Genomic DNA, 22762 nt, shown 5'->3' on the forward strand with positions numbered 1-22762 from the left:
CAACCGTTGTCTTAAATGAACCTAGAAATTTTACGTATTTGGTCTGAAACAACCCGGCATAACTTAAACTTCACTGTTGGCTTATATATTGTCAATTAAAAGCTACCCATCATTTTACAGATATAGATAGATATGAATTATGAACTTTGCAGAAGGTTTTTCATGTGTACTGGGTTGAGTGTATATATAGAGTTCATAATTGATGAGCCACTATCACCCTTCAGAGACCACCAGTCAAAAATAGACTGGTGACACATGATTTAATGTCATTAGTCTCTGCTAGAAGACAGTTAGGGTCATAAATAAGGGCAGCGGTTCAAAGTCCTCCTGACACCACAGTAACATAATGACACCACACTCGAAATATCCCCCTGCATGGTGACCCCAACACCAGCTGTAGTCATCCAACACGGAGCGAATCTGCCCGTCACAGGGCAAGCATTTCCGCCTGCGACCATGAGTGAAGGTAAGACTTAGATTCATCCCAACATGTCACACATTTGTTCAACATGAAACATTATTTTTCGAGCTGTCTTAATGACTGATGCATGGTTAATTCAGTACGGTGATCAGTGCTTGGATCTTATAAGGTTAATTACAGAATATAATTGAGTAGAATAGAATAATCTAGAACGCTTTGCGCACGCTAGATTGAAACTGCTTTATGTGCTTTATTTCTGCCTTAACAAAATGCATTGCAGAACTTTAAAATGTTGATGTCTCTCGTTGACCTGCTGTCCCATATTATTCATCTGCAAAGTCATTCAATACATCTGGCATAGTGCTTGCTTGACTGTTACATTTTTTTATACTTTCACGGGTCAGCGTGTTGAAGTCTCATGAGACTTCAGCATCTGTATCTAGCTCATTCATTCTTATTTCTGTCATGTAAATCACAAATTTATGGCTTGTGTCCCAGAAATAGATCATGCTTAGCCCTGTAAAACGCTGCAACATTACGCTTTCTGAAGTATCCAATGCTCCTGGATCAACATTAGACCTGCATGACATTTCATATAACACTTTACATTAAGGTACACTTTATGAGGCATTTATAAATGTGTGCATTAATGATTAATAAGTCATTCACAAATGCATTGAATAAAAAGAGGGATTCTAACGAAATACCTGCCAAATAGTGAGCCATTTTTAACTGACGTGTTATAAAGGCTTAACAAATGTATTTATTCTTGACTCATTTGATTCGAAAGTAGATTCTTTATTATCTTGATGTTGTTTGCAATTGAGGCTGTCAGACTGGACACTGAAGGGTGTTATGTTGTTTTTCTTATACCTGCTCACTATTTGGCAGGTATTTCGTAAGAATCCCCCTTTTTATTCATGAAGTTATAACTGCTTTATAATGCATTTGTAAATAACTCATTAATCATTAATGAACACATTAATAAATGCTTCATAAAGGGTACTTTACAGTAAAGTGTGACCAATAAAATGTGTTTTAAATGTTTTTATATGTAAACTAAATTTTATCTATATTGCATCATACGTGTTTTACATTCTTTCTGATGTTGTGCAGGTGTGACGTCAGAGCACACGAAAGCGCTTATGGATCAACCTAAAACCTTGACAAAACATCACTTTTTGAAGCATTAAAATCATTCAGTTATTGCAAACCATTGCATTATGCACATTTGCATGTTTCGTTAATTTCGATATATCGTCAAGCCTTTATCAATATCATCTGTTAGTCTTAGTGCACTAACTTCAGCCCATAACGACAACACAAAAAATCATATCAATATATATCATATTTATTTGTTAAACACCATCCGGTGCTAGTGACCAAAGAATTTTTAAAGAAGTGAATGACTGTATATTTTCTTCACAGTGTTTGAGATCGAGCGCATTGATCTGTCATGCGAGTTGAACAACACAGATCATCACACGCAGCTGAACGGTGTGGACAGACTGATCTTGAGAAGAGGACAACCGTTCACCATCAATCTACACCTGCAACCGGGAACTCACTTTCAGAATGGAGCCGACGTCAACTTCATCGCCAAAACAGGTACATCATTCAGTGCCACCCAAAACAAACTTCAAATCCAACCATGTTTTACGTCTTTAAACATGTCTACTCTGATATCAAAATCGATTGGCTATAATGAATAAGCATAGAAGTCACATGATCCAACTTCGAAAAAAGTTCATTTCAGGTGCGACTCCTGCTGAGATTCAATAGGAACATCCACTAGTAAAACCATCCATCACATCAACGTTGGTGTAAATTTACACACAAAATAAAGTTGTTCTAAATGAACTGAATAAACCACACTTGGTTCCGGTTTATGACAAGTGGTTGGTTCAAAAAAGGGTTCGGTGACATCAGCCAAAAATGAAATGTGTTTCATCACATCACAGTGATGTTTACCTCTATATTTAGAAGATGTACAGTGCTGAAAGTCATCGGTGTAGTGCTAGAGTTGCATCATGTGCGCAGTTATAATTAGAAGCACAATGTCCAGAGATTTTTTAAACATGCACGTCACATTAGCCGGAGATCACAGTGTTATTATGTTTATGGCTTTTGTTTGTGTTTAAGGTCCAATACCGTCAGTGGATAAACAGACCAAAGTGAAATTCAGCCTCAGTAAATTCATCTCCAGATCAAGCTGGAGCGCAACTTCAGAAACAACGTCTGAGAACACCGTATCTCTGACCGTGTGCTCGCATCCAAACACTCCTGTCGGAGTCTATCAGCTGATCCTGGATCAGGGAGCGGGGGTCACTCTGGCAGAGTTTGTGTTGCTCTTTAACCCCTGGTGTAAAAGTAAGAACAACTTAATATATTTCTGGACATCAAAGATAATCATGTCTTAAGAGTTGCTGACTGTTTGTTTGTATTTGTCTCTTCTCTGGGTTTAAATAAAAGAAAATACATTTCAACTGAACGTTAATGTAACTCGTCATCATTATTTTAGGGGATTCAGTGTACCTGTCAAATGAAGCTGAGCGAGATGAATATGTCCTTTCTCAGGACGGCCTGATCTACCGCGGGACACCCAAACGTATCACGGCCCTCCCGTGGACCTTTGGACAGGTCTCTAACCCTTTAAAACATTTTCATCTGACGCTACTTTTTTAAATATCCTTTTTAAATCACTTAATAATACTATCATTGCCAATGTAACGTTCTACTCATTTTCCTTGTCACAGTTCGAGGCGGGAATACTGGACATCTGTCTGCAGATCCTGGATGAAAACCCCAAATATATAAGTGATGCGGCTTTAGATTGTTCTGAGAGGAAAAGTCCTGTGTACGTCACTCGACTGCTCAGTGCAATGGTCAGTGACAATAGCTGTGAAAATATAAAAGTGTTTCTTGTGCATTTCTATGAAAAGAAGAAGAAATGTCCAGCTCAATTACATGTAGATTTATTTCATTTATTTATAAAATATACAATAAAAGACCATTTTTTAATAATATGAATACTAAAAAACAACGCAAATACTGTATTTCAAGTAAAAATGTGAAGATGCTATGAAATCCAGGGACATTACTTAAGTTGAAATTTGAACTAGTAATAAGAGCAAGATAACATTTTTTTTATTTTAATAGGGATTATTAATTACCAAATTTGAAAAACTATGATTTAGACTATTGTAAAAAATATTTCACTTATAGACCCACTTTGCAAGATAAAACACTGGTCCAGCAGTAATTCTTGTTTCATTTTCTAATATATATTTTTTTAAATCATAAATTAATATATTGTTTTTAAAAAAAAAAATTGTTTAACATTTTAATTTATTTGTAAATGTTCTGTTGGTCATGTTTATTTTTTTCAAAAGTTTGTGCACTGTCAATAACTGAAAACCTTGTTTTCTGGACCTGCTTTGCTTACAACTCCCAAAGGGGATCTATAGAGGATTAAATGTAAAAGTAAATAAATTTAAGTTACAATTAACATTTATGCATTTGACTGATGCTTTTATCCGTACACTAGATCAGTATTCCCTGTGAAATCCACACATGAATTTTCTGCTTTGCTAAAGTAACATAAATATAAGTGATGTGGTGTTCCGCAGATAGTTGCGTGCGTCCCTCTTTTGTTTCACTTTCTGATGTATTTGTCTTGTGGTTATTTTATTTGCAGATCAACAGTAATGATGATAAAGGTGTTCTGGTGGGCAGCTGGTCAGGGGATTATGAGGATGGAGTGAAGCCGACCGCATGGAAAGACAGTTGTTCTATCCTCCGGCAGTGGAGTGATACAGGCTGTGGTAGGGTGCGATACGGACAGTGCTGGGTGTTTGCGGGCGTCGCCTGCACAGGTCGGTTTTAAACACTAAATTCTATAAATCAATTAATTTGCTACATTTTACTTCATCTGATAATATTTTTTCGAAATGTACAATATTTGATGAGTTTGTTTTGTGTTCAGTGTCCAGAGCTTTGGGAATCCCCTGCAGAATCATCACTAACTTTGGATCGGCACACGACAGCAATGGCGACCTTTTAATGGAGCGTTTCTACAATGAATTTGACGAGAACATTTCAGGCGACTCCATTTGGTACGTTTAGTCATTAAAACTTGAAGAATAAAGCATTGTTCGCATAGACAGCTATTCAGTCCTTGCACTGTTTTTTAAATACGTCAATATTGGACTACGTAAGTGCTAAAAATCATGTTTATCAAAAGTTGTCTTCTTCAGGAACTTCCACGTGTGGTTGGAGAGCTGGATGACCCGCTCAGACTTGCCTCTCGGATACGAGGGTTGGCAAGCGAGTGACCCGACACCGCAACACAGGAGTGATGGTGAGATAATCTACAATATTTCTGATAAAACACTCCTGCAGTGAATGAAGAAGTAGGTTGTGTTGTGCAGGTGTGTACTGCTGTGGCCCGGCCCCTGTTAGAGCTGTTAAACAGGGCGAGCTCACTTTACAAAGCGATGTTCCATATGTATACGCCGAGGTGAACGCTGACATTGTGGAGTACATTAAACTCAACGATGGAAGAGTGGTGAAGATGAGCGGATCCACTACAGAGGTGGGCAAATTCATAAGCACCAAAGCGGTGGGCAGAGATGAGCGGGAGGACATCACATTCAGCTACAAGTATCCAGAAGGTGAGATTCTGAATACGTCATGCTAAAATACTGTGAACATCTTTCTGATATGGTAACAGCACACACAAAAATCTCCAAGTGATCAGCCATGTTGGACTCAATCCTATGACAAATAAAGACACTATTGGGTTCAGGTTCTGAGGAGGAGAGAAAGGTTTTCGAGAAAGCAAATCATCACAACCGACTGGCTCAGACTGGAGAGGAACCTGGTTTACACATCAAGATCAGAGTGACCCCGGAAATGCAGATCGGCTCTGATTTTGACGTCTATGCCGAGCTCAAGAACAACACCATGGTCACCAAAGCATGTCGCGTCATGTTTTACGCTCAGGCTGTGACCTACAATGGAAAACTTGGGGAAACGTGTGGATTGGGAGAGTTTACAGAGATGAATTTAGCATCTACTGAAGGTAAACCTGAACATGATGATACAAGTTTTTTAATACAAGATCTTTTCAGTATGCTGAATCTTGTGTTTGTTTGTGTTTAGGGGGCGAGGTAACTCTTCGACTGGAGTATGCAGAATACAGTAAAGCCATACTTCAAGACAGAATGATCAAACTAGTGGCTTTTCTCATTGACGGAGAAACACGCGAGTTCTACAGGGCCACTAAGACCATCGTATTGGACAACCCTGAAATAGTCATTAATGTACATCAAATCACTTCTTTAATTAGTCTGTATCTATTTAAATCTGAGTGATTTTCTGCATGATTGACAACTCGGATATCTACCCCCCATCAGATGCTGGGTGTGCCAAAAGTGGGTCAAAACCTCGTGGCAGATTTAGCTCTGCAGAATCCACTGCCAGAACCTTTGGAGAACTGTGTGTTCACTGTACAAGGTGCCAACTTGACCGACGGCAAACCCATCATTCATGAGTAAGTCATCCGATCACTGGACCCGAAGTGAGAAACTACATTCATCCATTCCAACGACAAACATATCTGATGTCATTTCAACTCATCACGTGGTCAATTTAAGAGAGAGAACAGGTTTCATTTTAGAAACTTGAACCTATATGTGACCCTGGATCACAAAACCAGTCTTAAGTAGCACAGAAATGTTTTTAGTAACGACAAAAATACATTGTATGGGTCAAAATGATCTATTATTCTTTTATGCCCAAAATCATTAGGATATAAAGAGAAGATAATTTGTAAATTTCCTGTCTTAAATTTATAAAAACTTTATTTTTGTGAGTGTATGGCCTGCCACAGTGCCCATGATTAATAATTTCAAAGGCAATTTTCAGAGTTTTAAATGGTTTTATCTCAGCCAGATATTGTTATATTCTAACAACTCATACATCAATAGAAATCTTATTTATTCAGCCTTTAGATTATGTAAACATCTCAATTTCAAAAAATTGCCGCATAAGACTGGTTTTGTTGTCCAGGGTCACATATTGTTATTCAACTACGCTGTAAAAATTGTTGGATGTCAGAAAAAATGTCAAATGAAGATCATCACATAATGTATCAGATTACCAAAGTAAATGCCTTACCTTTGCCTTACCTTTGCCTTACCTTTGCCTTACCTTTGCCTTACCTTTGCCTTACCTTTGCCTTACCTTTGCCTTAATGCATTAACTAAATTGGTGTTTAGTGTAACTCTTAACACTAAAAATCAGATGAATGGTGAACTTTTTGAAAGGGAAAATGTACGAAAGTAAATATTAAATCTTGTGTTCTTCCTCTAAAGGGTCGGAGCAGTCGGTCCTAAAGGTTTCGCTATCGCCAAAGTGGAGTTTACACCAAAGCTGCCGGGACCAAGAAAAATACTGATAGATTTTGACAGTGACAAACTTCATAATATAGAGACGTTTGAGAATCTTGTCATCTATGAATAAAAGAGCTCATTTTACTAATGCATTCAGTGTCTTACTCTTTAAAAAATGCTTCAGATTGATTTTAAAATCACGTAACCAGAACTGGGTTACATAGTGGTCGTAATTGTCAGCTGTAGAAACACAAGCAAATCAACAGGAAAAAAACAGGGAAAAGGTTTTTCTGTTGGATAGTTGGCTCGCTAATAAATCATTGTATGCTGGGGCCCTTCAAATTTCATATTCATATTCAAACATGTGAAGCCAGCACATATCCAGAAATAAAGTTCCTCTAGCCATAGTTTTTGGCGAGTTTAAGATTTATAAAGCACAGAAAAGTAAAGGTCTGGCTACACAATTGTTAAAGTCTGTGTGAACAAGTGTTAAGAGTCCAGAATTATTATTTAAAGCAAAGTATATGTTAAAAGGAATTCTGCATTTGCATGTATGATATCCATTTCGTGCTAGATCAAATGAATTTGAATGTTGTATCGATGTAAAACTGCTCAATAAATCAAAGGCATGCCAAATCCTCAATCAACTGGAAATAAAACATTTCAGGTGAAACAAGTCACAGTCACAATTTTCAACGACACGGTCAAACTATCGTCTACTGCGATCCATGACAAGCAGCTGAAAACAGATTTTTCAAGTGAAGTACATTTTGATAAATGATTTTAAAATGAATGTTCTTTTATTTGTTATTGTTTCAACTTGTTTTTTTCTTTAGTCTTGCAGATTTTTAGAAATCCAGGTATGGTCACGTGGGAGGCGTCAAACGATTCAATATGTACCCCAGCGCTTTTCTCAGTGAACTCCAGTGGGTGTTATGTTTTCCCCTCTTATATTATAGCCTGTTCTCTCAGCATCAACATGATTCTCGGTCTTCCGGCCAACTGTTACATCCTGTGGCTCTGCGTGAATGAGATGATCCGAGGACAGTCCACTGATATCTTCGTCTTCAACGGGTCACTTGCTGAGGTCATCTTCTGCACTTCTTACGCATTTGTCATTCGACAGTATTTCTTTAACTGCACGGACTGTAGGTTTGGGATTTATTTTCCTGGTGTGTTGCTGTTGGTCGGTCGTCCTCTGTTTCAGAGCTGCATCTGTGTGGAACGTTATGTCGGGGTTGTACACCCGTTGACGTTCCTCAAACTCAAACCCATGAAATACAGGATAGGGTGTTGTGCTGTGGGTTGGATTGTGATCATTATCTCCAGCTTTATCGTTACAATACGTGTCTTTGAGTTTCATGATTTCATGTTGCCACTTTTTCTTTTTTTCTTCTCTGTTAAACTGTACAGTTGCTTGATGGTCCTGAAGGCTCTACTGCATCCTGGGCCAAGTGACAATGGCAAACAGAAAGATGCAGTAAACCGAGACAAAATCAGAGCTTTCCGGATCATTCTGACGGTGTTGGTGTCTTCAGTTATTATGTATGGGCCCTTAATTCTCTCTCTTCTCCTTATTTACATGATCGAGTTAGAGAAGTATCTTTTGTCTTGGTCCGTTGCTTCATTTTTTAGTATCGCGACAGGGTTTGTGAACCCGGTTCTTTACCTCAAACGGGTCGGAAAACTGCCTGTTTGTTAAACTATTTCTTTAATTTGACAGGCTTGACACCTGCAATATATTTTTAATGGAATATACAGAAAGCCCTCTAAAGTGATGTTGTCTCTCAAAAGCATATGTTGTCTCCTTAACAGCTGTATATCATTTTTATGAAGATATTTAACTACTATAAGTGGTTAAACATCTCAACACAGTACTGTTTGTTGTCTGTGTATTTGTGCATTCATATATTAAACGTTGTTAACTAGATTTTCACATTTTCATTGTTGAAAACTGTTTTTTTTATTCATTCATTTCTAATAGTGGGAACACTTGTTGCTTGTCTGGTTAAAGCATAAATACTCGTTTGTTGATTGTTCATTTAGTAATTTATAGTTTAAAAAGTCAGCTGATAACATAAAAGAAAAAAACATTTGTAACAGTCTTGAACCTCTGCATATATCTAAGACAATTGTAGACAAACTTATAAAGAATAAGATTTGTTTCTGTTTTAAACAACTCTGTTTTAAATTGACTTATACAAAAATATGTATTAAAGTGTATACAAACAAATCAATCAATTCGATTCACTGGAACTGACTTACATAAACACAACTCAACACAAATTTGGACGAAACTTTGTTTTCGTTTTTATTTTATAAAGGCAAAACTATTTACTAGGCTAACTTTGATCTATTTATGTGAGGTTTGATAGTCTCCTTATGAATATATTTGAGTGTATAAACAACAACACTAAAATATGCTTAATTACTGTAGATGACAATTGTGTATGGAATAAAACAAATGGTCAATTTATTCGTGGTAAAACTTCATATTTCAGTGGAATATGGTATAATGTTTAAAGTGTTCATCACAGCAATGTCATGAAGGAACCATTTCTTTCTTACTTTTTAAAGAACCTCTTTCCACTACAAAAGAATCCCTTTGTGGAAATGTCAGATATGGTTCTTCTCTGGCATTTTAGGAATGTACACAAACACATGGTAATCTCATAGGGGTTAAATTGATTAGATAAGACAAAGCCAATGACCTTTACAGTCCAGGTAGGCTGACCACCCTTGACAGAGGATGACGTTCGCTTTCGCTTTAACACCTAGAGAGACAAACAGCTGTTCATTTACATACGCTTTGACATTTTCATGAACAGGAGAACATTGCACATGTGTGTCAATTTGACAGTGAAGTATAAGGTCAGTCCTTACCATGTTGGCACAGTAGCAACAACACTGAAAAATTCAACAATCAACAGCACAATACATACAAGCTGTCTAGATAAACTCATTCCATTCCATTCCATTTTCTACCGCTTCATCCGAACTACCTCGGGTCACGGGGAGCCTGCGCCTATCTCAGGAGTCATCGGGCATCAAGGCAGGATACACCCTGGATGAAGTGCCAACCCATCGCAGGGCACACACACTCACTCATTCACTCATGCACTCACACCCTACGGACAATTTTTTTCCAGAGATGCCAATCTACCTACCATGCATGTCTTTGGACCAGGGGAGGAAACCGGAGTACCCGGAGGAAACCCCCGAGGCACGGGGAGAACATGCAAACTCCACACACACAAGTCGGAAGCGGGAATCGAACCCCCAACCCTGGATGTGTGAGGCGAACATGCTAACCACTAAGCCACCGTGCCGTGCCGTGGACATACAGTACTCACAAGTCATAAAGCTCTTGTTTTAGCATGCTGACTGTAAAGATTAATAAAAAAATGGTATTAAAGTGTGTGGAACAGTAAGAAATACAACATTTTTTTAGTGTTAAATGCATACTTTTCGAGTACATTTGATTCCTACCTAAATGTTCATATAGATGAGCATGTTCAAATTCTCAGGTTGAGTTTATTGATCTCATCGGAGCTCTTTGATTTATGGACATGTGGTGTTGTGTTCTACTTATTACAGGTGAGCATGGGTATGGGGATTTGCTCGTGTATAAGTAAATGGGCATCAGCATTCTTTATAGATGCTACTTTGTGCACAGGGTCCTTGTCATGCCCCATGCCCTTGTCATTTCATTTTCTGGGACAGAAAATTCTATAACAAATTTAAAACATAGCAAAAATAAGAAATTAGGTTAGTGGTTTAACTTAACTAAAATTATGACTCCCTTTTCCACATAATGAAAAAGTTTTTTGAGCCATCATCTTCTTTTGAGATATTCACTTGAAAACATTTGTGGTTATTGTTTGTATTCACAAATCATATAATTTAACACTCACAGATGAACGGGTTTTTACTGGTTATACTGTAGTTTTTAACTGAAATGTATTACTCACTTTTTTCGGGGTGCTTGTCTGGTCCAAAACCTTTGACACCTGAACAATCAGGGAGCACTGACATGACTAAATAACATTTGCAAAAAAAAATATGTTTTACAGCCTTATTACACACCTGTCGCATCTTACTGTAATTCATACAAAATATTGTGTTTTTAAACTCTTTCAAAAATGCTTGTGCCTTAGACTGAACTCCGGTGGGTGGGGCCAGCGACGTGAAAGCAAAGAGGCTGGTTTTGTTAGCTTGCCGTAAGGCAGCTGATGTGTTTTTTTTTTAATTACTGTTTATTAAACTGTGAAACTGATTTGAAAATTAAAATGAATACGTGTAAAAATTCAAAAGAAGCACAAGAGAAAACGAGAGGTCACATATAAAAGCTGTTTATTGAACTGAATGTTACATTAGGACAGAATAAACCCTAGACCCAGTTCAAGATAAATTGAAAAAAAAAAAAAAATGTAGTAGTGACAAACATGCACTGATTTCCAAATGATTACATTTTACCAAACTTTTTTACTGAAATTCAAAAACAGATTCAACATAAACGATCCCATATCACTGTGTTTGACACTAAAATTTTGTTGTAAGCATGATCTTTTGTATTAACTGTGATACTACATACAGGGATACGAAGACTGATTATTATGTTTAATCTTATTCAGTGTATTAAAGTGTCATAGATCAATCTCATGAATTATACATATAAAGAACTGAAGCAGAAGTTCTCCTCCTCTCTCAACAGAAGCTTACGGCAGCAGAAGAGATGTAATTGGAAATGTGTCGTTGAAGTTCCAAGAGACCTTTTCTGTATTGATAGTAAAGGATGTTATCGCTGAAATTCTAGGACTTCAGCATTATAAAAACACCATTACATGCGGATGCCTTTCATTTGGATGAATTATAATTTTGGGGGATTAAAACAGAGAAGAGTTAAGCCAATCGGTCAATTATAGACCACCACAATAATGTTTAGTCATTTATAAGAGTTACTGACTTACTCGTGACACAGGTGTAGGTAACATTCAGGTATTTGTAAGTTCCAACGCATGGATCACCGAAAACATTATGACTTGCAAAAGCCCAACAGTTCTGTTTCCCATCGCATCTATTAACACACAGAATTAAAGTGATTTTTAAAAGACAAAATCAAACAACTTTAATGTCCCTTAACTCGTAAAGATGTTTAAATTATTCTTACTGAGAGGCCATTTTAGAGAGAGAAGTACTCTGAATGCACTGAACGTTGGAGAGCTGGCTGGCCGGTTTTCCATAAGAGCAGGTCACACCGTTTGTACGACCATAATTTGCTAAAAGTATTTTGATAAATTTGGGGTCTGTTGATAAGAAGTAGAATTGACTCAAATTAATTTTGTGTAATATGTATGAACATTAAAAAAGCCATAGAAATATTAACCAAGAGAACCTGTTAAAATATAGTGTAGCCTGAAATAGATCATGATAACATATCAAAGGATCAAATTATTGACTCACATATTGGGACACAGGAATAGGTCACCATCAGGTATTTGAAAGTTCCTACGCATGGATCGCCAAAAACGTCATTACTCGCTGAAACCAAACAATTCTGTCTCCCATTACATCTATTAACACACATAATTCAACAGATTTTTAAAAGACAAAATCAAACAACATTATTGTCCCTTGTAAAGATGCTTACACTGTTCTTACATATTGGCCATCACAGAGACAGATGTAGTCTGAAGGCACTGGATGTTTGAGAGCTGACTGGCTGGTCTTCCTGTAGAGCAGGCGAAACTGTTTGTACGTCCATAATTGGCTGAAAGTACTTCAATGGTTGCCAAACCATCTGTTGGTGATAAGAACCAATACTTCATCTGTTTCATCTCTTATTGTCAAAACACAGTATTCAAACACATTGTACAACTTGCATATGAATATGTTTTAATAAAACCTCAGAGAACTCACCACAGCTGAGATGAGCGGTCTCCCATTCACAGGTAAGTAGACGCTTATATGTAATACCTGGGGATGGTGAGGATGACAAAGCAATTCAGAAATTCTTTTCTGTATTTATAGGGCCTACTTACAGGCTTTTTGTTATTAAATAAAATTATAGATGACCTCGGCAGTCCAGGTAGGAAATCCCTTCGTGACATGTGATGATGTTCACCGCTTTAACACCTAGAGAGACAAACACCACATTTGCATGCACTTTTACATTTTCTTGAACATGACAACATCGCACACATGTCAATTTGACAGTGAAGTATATAATCAGTCCTTACCATGTTGGCACAGTAGCAACAAAACTGAAAAAAATCAACAACAACCAAAAATCAACGAATAAACAAATACACATCACTGTTAAATCACACTATCTATATGAAAGAAATGGTGAGCAGACTTACAAGTAATAAAGCTCAGCTGTTGTTTTAGCATGTTGACTGTAAAGTACAAACTAGTAAAATTACAGTAAAAACGTCTTCCTTTTTATATTATATGCACACTTCTCCACTGCATTTGATTCTTTCCTGAAAGTTCATACAGATGAGTTGATGATATAGGTAACAGGACGCAGTTCTCTGTAGAGCTCTATGATGAATGGATTTATGGCACATTATATGTGTTGTGTTCTACTTATTACAGGTAAGCATGGGTGTGGGGATTTGCTCCCATTCAAGTAAATGGGCTTCAGTTTCCACACCGGACACAGTAAACCATTTCTTTATAGATGCTGTCCTTTGTGCACAGAGTCCTTTGTCATGCTGGAACAGAAAATGACCTCATTCTATTAAACACTTTTCTAAGCAAGGCTAGTGGTTTAACTTAACTAACTTAACTAAAATGATGATTGCCAGAACTTAAACTGAGTAGGTAATACAGACATGTCACCTTCATTTCTTCCTTACTTATTTTGTAAAATTCACTTGAAAACATTGAATTTGTGGTTTATTGCATATATTCACATTCTTTGGATGAGTATTTGTATCAAAAGGCAATACTTTTACTTCCAGTAGAAACAACACAAAACAATTTTTATAAAACAGATAGTTCTCGTGCTTGATTCTGACCATTGGGTCAGACCAGAGCCGTTAAGATAGAGAGTCGCGACAACGGATATTTGCGTGTCATGTGATTCATGGAGCCTTCAGCAGTGTTGGGGAGTAGCTAACTACAAGTAGCGACGCTACTAACTTAACTACATTTTTCTGTAGCTTGACGGTAGTTAAGTTACTTTTAGAACAGTGTAGCTTTTCCGGTAGTTGAAGATCACAAACAAAACTGCCATCTATTGTTCTCTGACGCATTCCGCGGCTTACGCACAGTACTCAGATCGCGTCTGATGATTACGTGAATGTGCCGATGTAAGCTCGACACACATACATCCATCCAGGATGGAGCAAGTCATGGCGACTGCGGCAGATTCCGAATCGGAAGATGTATAATGTTTCTATAGCTTTTTAAAGCGGAAAACTGTGTATTTCTCCAAAATACTACGGTAAAAAAATTCATATCCATATCCATACATATATATTGCGGGATGGCCCCAACTGAAAACCACCATCCGTTTTTTATTTCAAATAATGTTTCTGGAGTCCATTATAGTAGAAAAAACGTTTTCCAAAACGCAACGAAATGCTTTCAAAAACCATACTGTAGCTACTTAGTACCTGTTCAAATCCATGGGTACGGTATTAAAACCATGGTTTGCCTATTAATCAATACACACGAACATGTTTACTACACTTTTATCACAAACAAAAATTTGCTCAATTTTCAGAAGACAACAAAATATAGACAAACTCCCGGCTGCAAAAACCGTTTTATTTGTAGGACAAAGGTCTAAAAGGCATTAAAATAATAAATAATTAAAAGTTATAGACAGAGACATTGTTTTTACAATATACATCAATAATAATGCAAATATTCGTAGAAGCAAACGCCTCAATTATGACAAAAACAAGATATTATCTAAATGTTAGAGAAGAAATATGTTATTGACACGAGACACAGATCCTCTCTACATTAAATAACGCTTTAAAAGCAGCGTTCCTTGAATTTACCGTAAACCACTCAATACCCGCAGTGATAAATTGCCCAAGGCCTTATTTGTCCAAGTTCATGCAAACAGGATGCAAACAGTAGTGGTTACACGTTTTTTTGTATTCTGTTCAAGCACAAATTATTTGGCCCCACATTTGTTCTTTTTGTTGTTTTAATAATTCACATTGTCTACATTTGCAAACTTGAGATACATTTGAGTTTAACTTTAACTTGCGTACTGTGTAGTTTACAAAATAAAACAACACTGAAATCATGCTGTATTGTATTACATTGTTTTCTTAATAATTCAGTTATTCTTAATATACAATGACACTCTAAAATCAAAGTAGTTTCAATGTAGCTAGCTACTTTTTTATACTTACTTGTAGTGTTGCTAACTACTTTTTGTGATGGGTAGAGCTCAGCTATAACTTAACTACTTGTATTGATGAGTAGCTTGTAGCTTATCTAACTACATCAAAGTACCTTGCCCAACACTGCCCTTCAGATAGTTCCGGGAAGTTATATTTTCTCTATAAATGTTTTATTTATTTTTTATTATTTTATTAAATGACTTACATCTCTAAATGGGTTAAAAGTTCTTTAGAATCTTTAGAACCTTGTTGTGCAAGCACTGTTGAGCTTGTGAAGAGGCAGCAGCTTTTGCCAGAGGGGAACTGGAATCCCCTGGTTGGGCCTGGGTTCCCCTGAGGTTTTTTTTCTCGATGGGAGTTTTGGGTTCTTCACCACCGTTTGCATATTGTTTTGCACTATCTGCCTGGCCGGGGGGGCTGCTTTAGAATTCATACTTGTATTCAATGTGTCTCATGTACAGCTGCTTTGTAACAATGAAAATTGTAAAAAGCGCTATATAAATAAAGTTGAGTTGAGTTAAGTTGAGTTGAGTTAAGTTGAGTTGAGAATCGGTCTGTTTTGCCACAGCTCCATGTAATACTTGAACCTTCCGCCATTGCTATGAAAAAACTGTTCCATTGGACTCAATGAAGTTGACTCAACTCTCTCTTTCAATGGCTCTGGATCAGAACATTCTTTGAGCATTATTTTGTGTATATTTAGCATATAGTAAATTGTTTTAAAAAACTCTACAATAACAAAACACTTTAATGTTGTGTCTTCATCTGTACCTTTAATAAAATATGGTTCCTTGAGTAACAAATCAGCAAACTTTTCATGATGTCAGGCAGGTTTTTAGGAGTAAAGAGTATAGTTTCTGCATCTTCAGAATTCAGAATACTCATGCAGCACCATCTATAGGTGGCATGTGTAGCTCTCACTTCCTCTTAATGGGGAAAGAGAAAGAGATTTTAACTGAATGCCCATCCTGTTGAGTTTCAGGTACATCATCGAGTGAAGGGGCCGAATCTTGACTTCCTCAAAAAAACAGAAATCATGTGGACTCTCATCATGTTTTTCGTCAGTGTGGAGGGTAAGACATTTGAATATCTAATTTTGTTGGAATTATTATATTCTCCGTTGGCTTGCCACAATTATCATTTAAATCTTCAACCCGAAAAATTCTTGCATAACTGTAATGTTAATACATTTTTCCATCTTAAAAAAGAAAGTGGGGCACTAAAACGTGTATACATATACTACTGTACTGTATATATAGAAGCAAGCAGAAAGCTGAAAGTGATTGAGACATGAGGGAGTCTGGGATGCTCAGATTCAGTTATAAGAAAATTACGTTTCACACTATAATATGAATATATTTACAACATCAGTAAACATGAAACAGGTCACTTCACACAAATAAAGATTAAAAATAATTAAAATGTACAGAAAATGCATTTTTCAATGCTATAAAAAGTACATCTTATATTGGTGTTTGTGTTCTTTTAAGTTATTTCTTTATATTTTACTTTGTGTAAAAAAATGAAAGTAAAGTAACACATTCTGGTCAACTTACAGGCAGCATTGTCTAACTTCCTTTATCTCGCCTCCCATCTCATCTGGTTAAACCACAGACCAGCTCATGCAGAGCTGCAGTTGAAAAAAAACCTAAATCAAGGGCCATAATTCATGCACGTGTTTGTTGAGAAGTACAGAATAAAACACTTTGCTTTAGCTGAGACTTTAGGCTATTAAAGTTCATTCATTTAATTTGTTGTATATTGTATTCCTTCTTGTTCATTTTGCTACAGCGGCTGCAGAAGCTGATGATATTGTAAAATTGATGGAGGGAGGTCTCCTCAGACTCAATACAGACGCTGAAAAACTCAATGGAAAAATACAAATACTGTGGACTTTTGAAAACGGCACACAAAGTTCTCGCATCGCCCAGTATCATGGGAAGATTTACACCCATTATGATGACAGATTCAGTGGCAGAGTAGAGTTGGACCAGCACACGGGAAGTTTAAACATCTCAAACATTAGCTTAGATGATGCTGGACTTTATAAAGTGTTAATTGTAATCAACAAACAGATTTTGACAAAGAAGTACAAAGTGGATGTTTATGGTAAGACCATGTCAATGTGGACAAATTAAACATATTATGTACAAGATACTTCTGTAATTTACCGCATGTGATTAACAAACTTACAATCTGTCTTCTTGTCCTAAAGCTCCTGTTTCTGTTCCTGACATTAAGAGTAGCTCACATGGGACTCTGCAGCATCCTCAAAGTAAAATCACCTCTCGTTAATGAATTATATAGTTTACTATAATAAATATTTAAAGGGGTCATATGGCAAAAATTCGTGTTTTTCTATGTCTTTGGTGTGTTATAAGTTGCATATGCATGTATAAGACACGTAAAATTGCAAAAATTTAAGCATCGGAACATTCGAACCCAGACCTGCATGAAATGCCTCGTGTAACCACACCCCCACGCATGTACGTCACTTTGTGGCATGATTTGACTAAGACCGCCCAAATGTATATGCAAATAAGGTGGGTGGTCTTCTAAATCTCAGTGTACCATCGCCGGCCCAGCCTATTGTTCCGAATATGGTAAGAGGCGTTACAATTCTGTGCAGTATTCGACCAATCACTACGGACTAGTGACCTGGCCAATCATAGCACACCTCGATTTTCAGAGCGATGAGCTTTGTAAAATATCAGCGCGTTTCAGAGAGGCGAAGCAAAGAGGAGATACAAACATGCACGATATGTGGAAAATACAGCATTTTTAACCGTAAATCGTGTGTACACATTGCATTACATCTAAATCAAACCATAGTATTAATTTTAGCCGAGTCAAATGACCCCTTTAACACTACATAGGGAAGGCATACAAATAAAAAAAAATTGAATACGTAAAATAGATTTAATTGTTTTAATGCTTATTCCAGGTACATCACAGGAGAAGCATGAATTCTGCTCTGTTGTCTGCTCTGTGAAAAATGATCGAGACGTCTTCATCTCATGGTATAAAGGAGATGAAATAGTGAATCACAGCAGCAGTTCTGATCTCAGCATTAATCTCAGTTTACCTTTAAAACTTCATTATAATGATACAGAATCATACAGCTGCACCGCTGCAAACCCAGTGAGCAATAAAAGCATCCGTCTACACATGAAACACCTCTGTCCACATTATGAAGGTAAAATAACACAGACGTACATCAGGAAGTCTCTTCCTACCACAACCACATTTGTGCCACTTCACACAGACAAACTGTTTCCTGGTAATGAGAATGTGTATGAGAATGACTCCAGCAGAATCTCTTCATCTACAGACTGTCTGAAGCATTGTGGAGATGTTGAAGTTCTGATCCGCTTGATTCTGTCTTTTCTGGTGGGACTTGCTACTATTGTGTTTCTTGTTGAGCATGTGAGGTCAACCCAAAACATTATCACATATTCTGATGATGAAATTTGTATGAGACACCAAAAGGTGTAATTTCTCTTAACAGCGGAGCAGGTTTAATGGGAGGTTGATGTTTGACCAAATAATAATCAATGTACATTTTTCAGTTAGTGCTAAGCTGTAGATTAGAAAAAGAAGTGAATAACGTGTACAGCCGTGTTTAAAGGGGAGGGACACTAAGATAGATAATTTTTGCAATGAGAAGCGACCGTTTTGTTTGTTGTTCCTGTTTATTTTTGAATGCATTCCTTCATGTAAATACAGTACATAACAAGTATGAAAACATTTAAATTAAACATTTGTGTTAACTTAGTTTGTTTGTGTAAAAATAATACAACAAAACAATAAATAATATAAAAATAATGAGAAAATATAAATAACCAATACATTTTCTATATCTTCTATAAATCACATTCATGTGTCATTATGAAATATATCCGGTTGTTGTTATTTTATTGGATAATTTTCGTCTTTGTAAAAGGTGAAGTCACTCACACAATTGCAGTGGTTTACAGGTCTACACACACTCCTTCAGCCCCACCCGTTATTCTCTAAGAATTCCCCACTGTATAAACAATCAGATCAATGTTTACCCTCAGACAGTCATAAGACCAAAGGATTTTAGCAGACATTAACCTGAAATACAAGGTGTTTTCACATTTCAACATTTTATGTTTTCTCAATCAGGTCAGTCGGGTACTAGGCGTGTGCTGTATAAGAGGACCATAAACAGTCTCAGTGCACTTTAAATCAACAGCACCTACATTCAGAAACAGTACATACAGTATGTAATGTGATCGATCAAGAAGATCATTCTCAACAGTTTGCATAGTTCTGCTGACGGCACGATTTAAGGCACCGCATCCGGCAGTGTCCCCTAGAAGTAAATACAAATACACAGCTTAAACACGTTATGATGGACAAACCAGATTAGCTCATCTTTTCATGGTTAAATGGATAAACCACTCAAATATTTTTTCAAACCCTTGGCCTTGACCTATTAGACTAAATTTAATTTATAATTCTTCTTTACTGTATAAAAAAAGAAAAGCATTAGCAATTTTTAAAATGTCTTCTCATGCTCGCAGAAGAGGCCAATCGGGTTTATAATGTCATGAGAGTGATGAAATGACGACAACTTGCTAGTTTCATTTCACAATCACATTAATGAGAGGTCACCGCTCATCACATTTCCCATTGATAATACTTGCCTTCCTATGGTATCTCCAATATATGTAGAAGATGACACCAATAAAGAGGGCAAAGACCAAGATGCCAAGAGTAGCCCTTATACCCGCAGTTACTGGTTTACTGATGATGTAAGAAGGAGGAGATTCTGGGCTGATGACACTGCGTGTAGACTCTGTAAAAGATAAGACGGTTAGTTTTATGTTTTAAAGCATTTTAGATTGACATTTACATAAATGAGCACAGAGAAAGTGTACAGCTGGTACATGTCATTATCTTTAAACCCTACTGCACGATGATCTGACAAATGCCAACAAACTACATCAACATTCTAATGGGCTGTGAACTATGAATACATTTTTAGAATGGTGTCAGATCAGTGTGAATAAGCGTATAAATGTAATAAAAACGTTAACTGTGACAACATAAACTTAATAGCAACTTAAATTATTGCTCTAGACATTTTTGTGAAAACGCTGTGACAAAATATTGTAGTTGAAACGATGACACAATGTCCCATAGAGTTTACTTCAGTTCAGTTTTCAGACACGCCCACTCGTATGATCTTGTCATGTGTAATGGCTCGTATGACAACAAATCCCAGTCATTGATTCATTCATTCACGAATCCTCGTGCTGTTTCGATTCTTAACTATGACTAGATTCTACACCTGATTACATAAACAAGCTACTTTTGTTTACACCGAGCACGCGTTTTGTACCGTAGACTAAATCTTGCTTCAGATAAGTGGCGTCAAGAACAACACTTTAAGATTTCTATAGTGGGAAGTGTCTTCCCTAATCTAATGCTTACACAGTGAACATCAAAATAAACCAAAACATTATCACTAATGCGCATCCTATAGCATTTATACAGTATGTGATGAGGGACTCTCGAGTTACGTGTGATGATGAAATCACAACACTGCATTTATAAAGTCACAGAACAAATGCTTTACGCCTCAGAGTCGTGCTTACTCACCGAATACAGTTATGTTGTACATCCAGTTTTCGTTGCGTGTGCCACAGTGAACGTAAACTTTGTATCGCCCCGTTTGTTGGTTGCGGTTGGCGTTCACGAGGACAATTGTAACATTCTGTGCATCGTAACGAATTAAAACAGTTTCCGAGCATTCATTTGTGCAGTTGTTATTGTTACAGGACAGCTGTGCGATCAGATCTTCTGATGCTCCGTGAAGTCGGCTGGTCAGAATCTGGGGGTCTTCCTCTGATCGAGTGGTCGCAGTGAAGACGGTGAGGTTTCCTCCTTCGACCACTGATAATTCGACCACAGTCTCGCCAGAAGCAGCCCCTTTAGAAACATTTGCATTATAAAATATTCAGAAAATATTTGTGGTGAAACTGCATTTGCAAACCAGCGTGACTTACCGGCGAAACCCATGAAAAGCAGAAAATAATTGATGATCTTAAAGTCAAACATTGTGACTATGATTAGTTTTCTTAATGCTCCCACTTGATGCTGCGATAGATGCCGCCGGAGTCTTTGAACATGACGGTCTGAACAAGCTGTCAATCACGATCACATGCTAGGAACCCGATTCGTCGAAAAAGTGGAGCGACCATAGTCCCTTTAAAAAAAAAATGACGCAAGTGCTTGTTCTAGGAGACCTTTAAAACTGCCGGTTTTTGTCAGAATTAAACAACATGTATCAGAACAAGAATTACATCTGACATGAGCTGAAGCATACATGTATAATCTCAAGTTTCACATGTGTTCCCCCCACACACACAGACAAACACGTCCCCCCCCAAACACACTCACGTGTCTCATCCCCACACACACGCCCACCCACGCACGCACGTCTCCCCCAACACATACACATACCTACACAGGATGTGTACAAGATAAACAACAAGGTTACTGGCAATGATGTCACTGATTTTACTGGAAGGCACAGCATCAAGTCATGAGACAAATTCAAGACCAATATACTTCATCAGTATCCCAGGAACATTAACACTTATCACATTGACAGATATGACGATTAAAAACATTCATGCAGCGATAGATGCCGATAAATCCTCAAGCTTTCAAAGAAGAGGGGAATCCCCACGATCACATGCAAGGAATCTGATTCGTCGTATGAGTGGCGCTATCAGAGTCTCCTGAAAAGACCTGATGAAACTCTCCGCTGGTGTCGAGTGTGTTGGGAAACTCGAACTGCATGTGTTCTCATGTCATCCCCACATCAATGTAACGACCGGATGTCACATTTAAACAACATGTTTCTGACCAAGTATTAAATCTGACATAAACTGTAACATGAACTTTGTTTCTTATGTCAAATTTCGCTAAAAATCCCTCGTTTTACTGGAAAGCGTCGGGACTTCCGTCTAGCGTGGCGGCGCACGTGTCCACCCGAATAGAAAAGGAAACTCATGACTATCATGTCTCGGATACATTACATCATAGAAAACGGTCTATTTGTTTTGTTAATGATTAAATCTAGATATGCGATGAACGTGTTGTGTCATGCATCTGTGAAAATGAAATGCATGTAATTGCCAGTAACGCTTTCTATGTACAGTAGGTATTTATATGTTTGTTTGACTATCAAACATCAGCGTGATTTCTCTGAACCACATGGTGTGCGTAATCATTTTATAACCATTCAACTGTTTTCCAATAGATGCAACAAGCTGCATCAAACGTCTCTCTGACTTTACAGTTTGTTTTCACTTCTGAACTGATCCACGAAAATAAATGTTTCTTGTTTGCTCAATTCTCTATTCATTTAGATAACATCTGAGATTTATTTCCATGGATTGTGTTCATGCATTACACACACTCAGCTAATAGATTCTGATGGATTGATTCTTCATATTAATCTGGAATGGAAAATTATTTTAAAGTATTTTAATATTGAGAAAATTTCACTTCACCTTTAAAATCCAATCAAGGGA

General features: G+C 37.2%; 4 protein-coding genes across 6 annotated transcripts; 2 read left to right on the forward strand and 2 right to left on the reverse strand.

Annotated features, from left to right (window-relative positions):
* Positions 1 to 375: 375 nt before the first annotated feature.
* tgm2a (transglutaminase 2, C polypeptide A) lies at positions 376 to 6946 on the forward strand. The gene is made up of 13 exons (XM_056733626.1): positions 376 to 466; positions 1850 to 2029; positions 2564 to 2791; positions 2943 to 3061; positions 3178 to 3306; positions 4119 to 4296; positions 4407 to 4536; positions 4678 to 4781; positions 4852 to 5094; positions 5229 to 5504; positions 5585 to 5745; positions 5839 to 5975; positions 6799 to 6946. Exons 1-13 carry the CDS (start codon positions 376 to 378, stop codon positions 6944 to 6946), a joined length of 2124 nt encoding a protein of 707 aa, XP_056589604.1.
* Positions 6947 to 10779: 3833 nt separating this feature from the next.
* On the reverse strand, positions 10780 to 14179 carry LOC130409586 (L-rhamnose-binding lectin CSL3-like). Its single transcript, XM_056733628.1, has 8 exons — positions 14155 to 14179; positions 12892 to 12951; positions 12736 to 12792; positions 12478 to 12616; positions 12276 to 12389; positions 11987 to 12145; positions 11787 to 11893; positions 10780 to 10826 (listed from the first exon to the last, which is right to left on the reverse strand). Exons 1-8 carry the CDS (start codon positions 14177 to 14179, stop codon positions 10780 to 10782), a joined length of 708 nt encoding a protein of 235 aa, XP_056589606.1.
* A 1987-nt stretch (positions 14180 to 16166) lies between these two features.
* LOC130409417 (SLAM family member 9-like) lies at positions 16167 to 18767 on the forward strand. The gene is made up of 4 exons (XM_056733386.1): positions 16167 to 16261; positions 16980 to 17297; positions 17404 to 17463; positions 18133 to 18767. Exons 1-4 carry the CDS (start codon positions 16225 to 16227, stop codon positions 18681 to 18683), a joined length of 966 nt encoding a protein of 321 aa, XP_056589364.1. The 5' UTR covers positions 16167 to 16224; the 3' UTR covers positions 18684 to 18767.
* Positions 18768 to 19050: 283 nt separating this feature from the next.
* Positions 19051 to 22183, reverse strand: si:rp71-80o10.4 (uncharacterized protein LOC100307105 homolog). Of its 3 annotated transcripts, none has more exons than XM_056733388.1 (4): positions 21684 to 22183; positions 21227 to 21426; positions 20820 to 21149; positions 19051 to 20013 (listed from the first exon to the last, which is right to left on the reverse strand). In XM_056733388.1, exons 2-4 carry the CDS (start codon positions 21276 to 21278, stop codon positions 19826 to 19828), a joined length of 570 nt encoding a protein of 189 aa, XP_056589366.1. In that variant the 5' UTR covers positions 21279 to 21426; positions 21684 to 22183; the 3' UTR covers positions 19051 to 19825. The 3 variants fall into 3 exon arrangements, with proteins under 3 accessions (XP_056589366.1, XP_056589365.1, XP_056589367.1); XM_056733389.1 differs by lacking the exon at positions 21684 to 22183 and having other exon boundaries at positions 19057 to 19527; positions 19862 to 20013; positions 21227 to 21593; XM_056733387.1 differs by lacking the exon at positions 21684 to 22183 and having other exon boundaries at positions 21227 to 21593.
* Between the last annotated feature and the right edge of the window lie 579 nt (positions 22184 to 22762).

This window comes from Triplophysa dalaica, chromosome 20 (assembly GCF_015846415.1).
Source record: "Triplophysa dalaica isolate WHDGS20190420 chromosome 20, ASM1584641v1, whole genome shotgun sequence".
Taxonomy (NCBI): domain Eukaryota; kingdom Metazoa; phylum Chordata; class Actinopteri; order Cypriniformes; family Nemacheilidae; genus Triplophysa; species Triplophysa dalaica.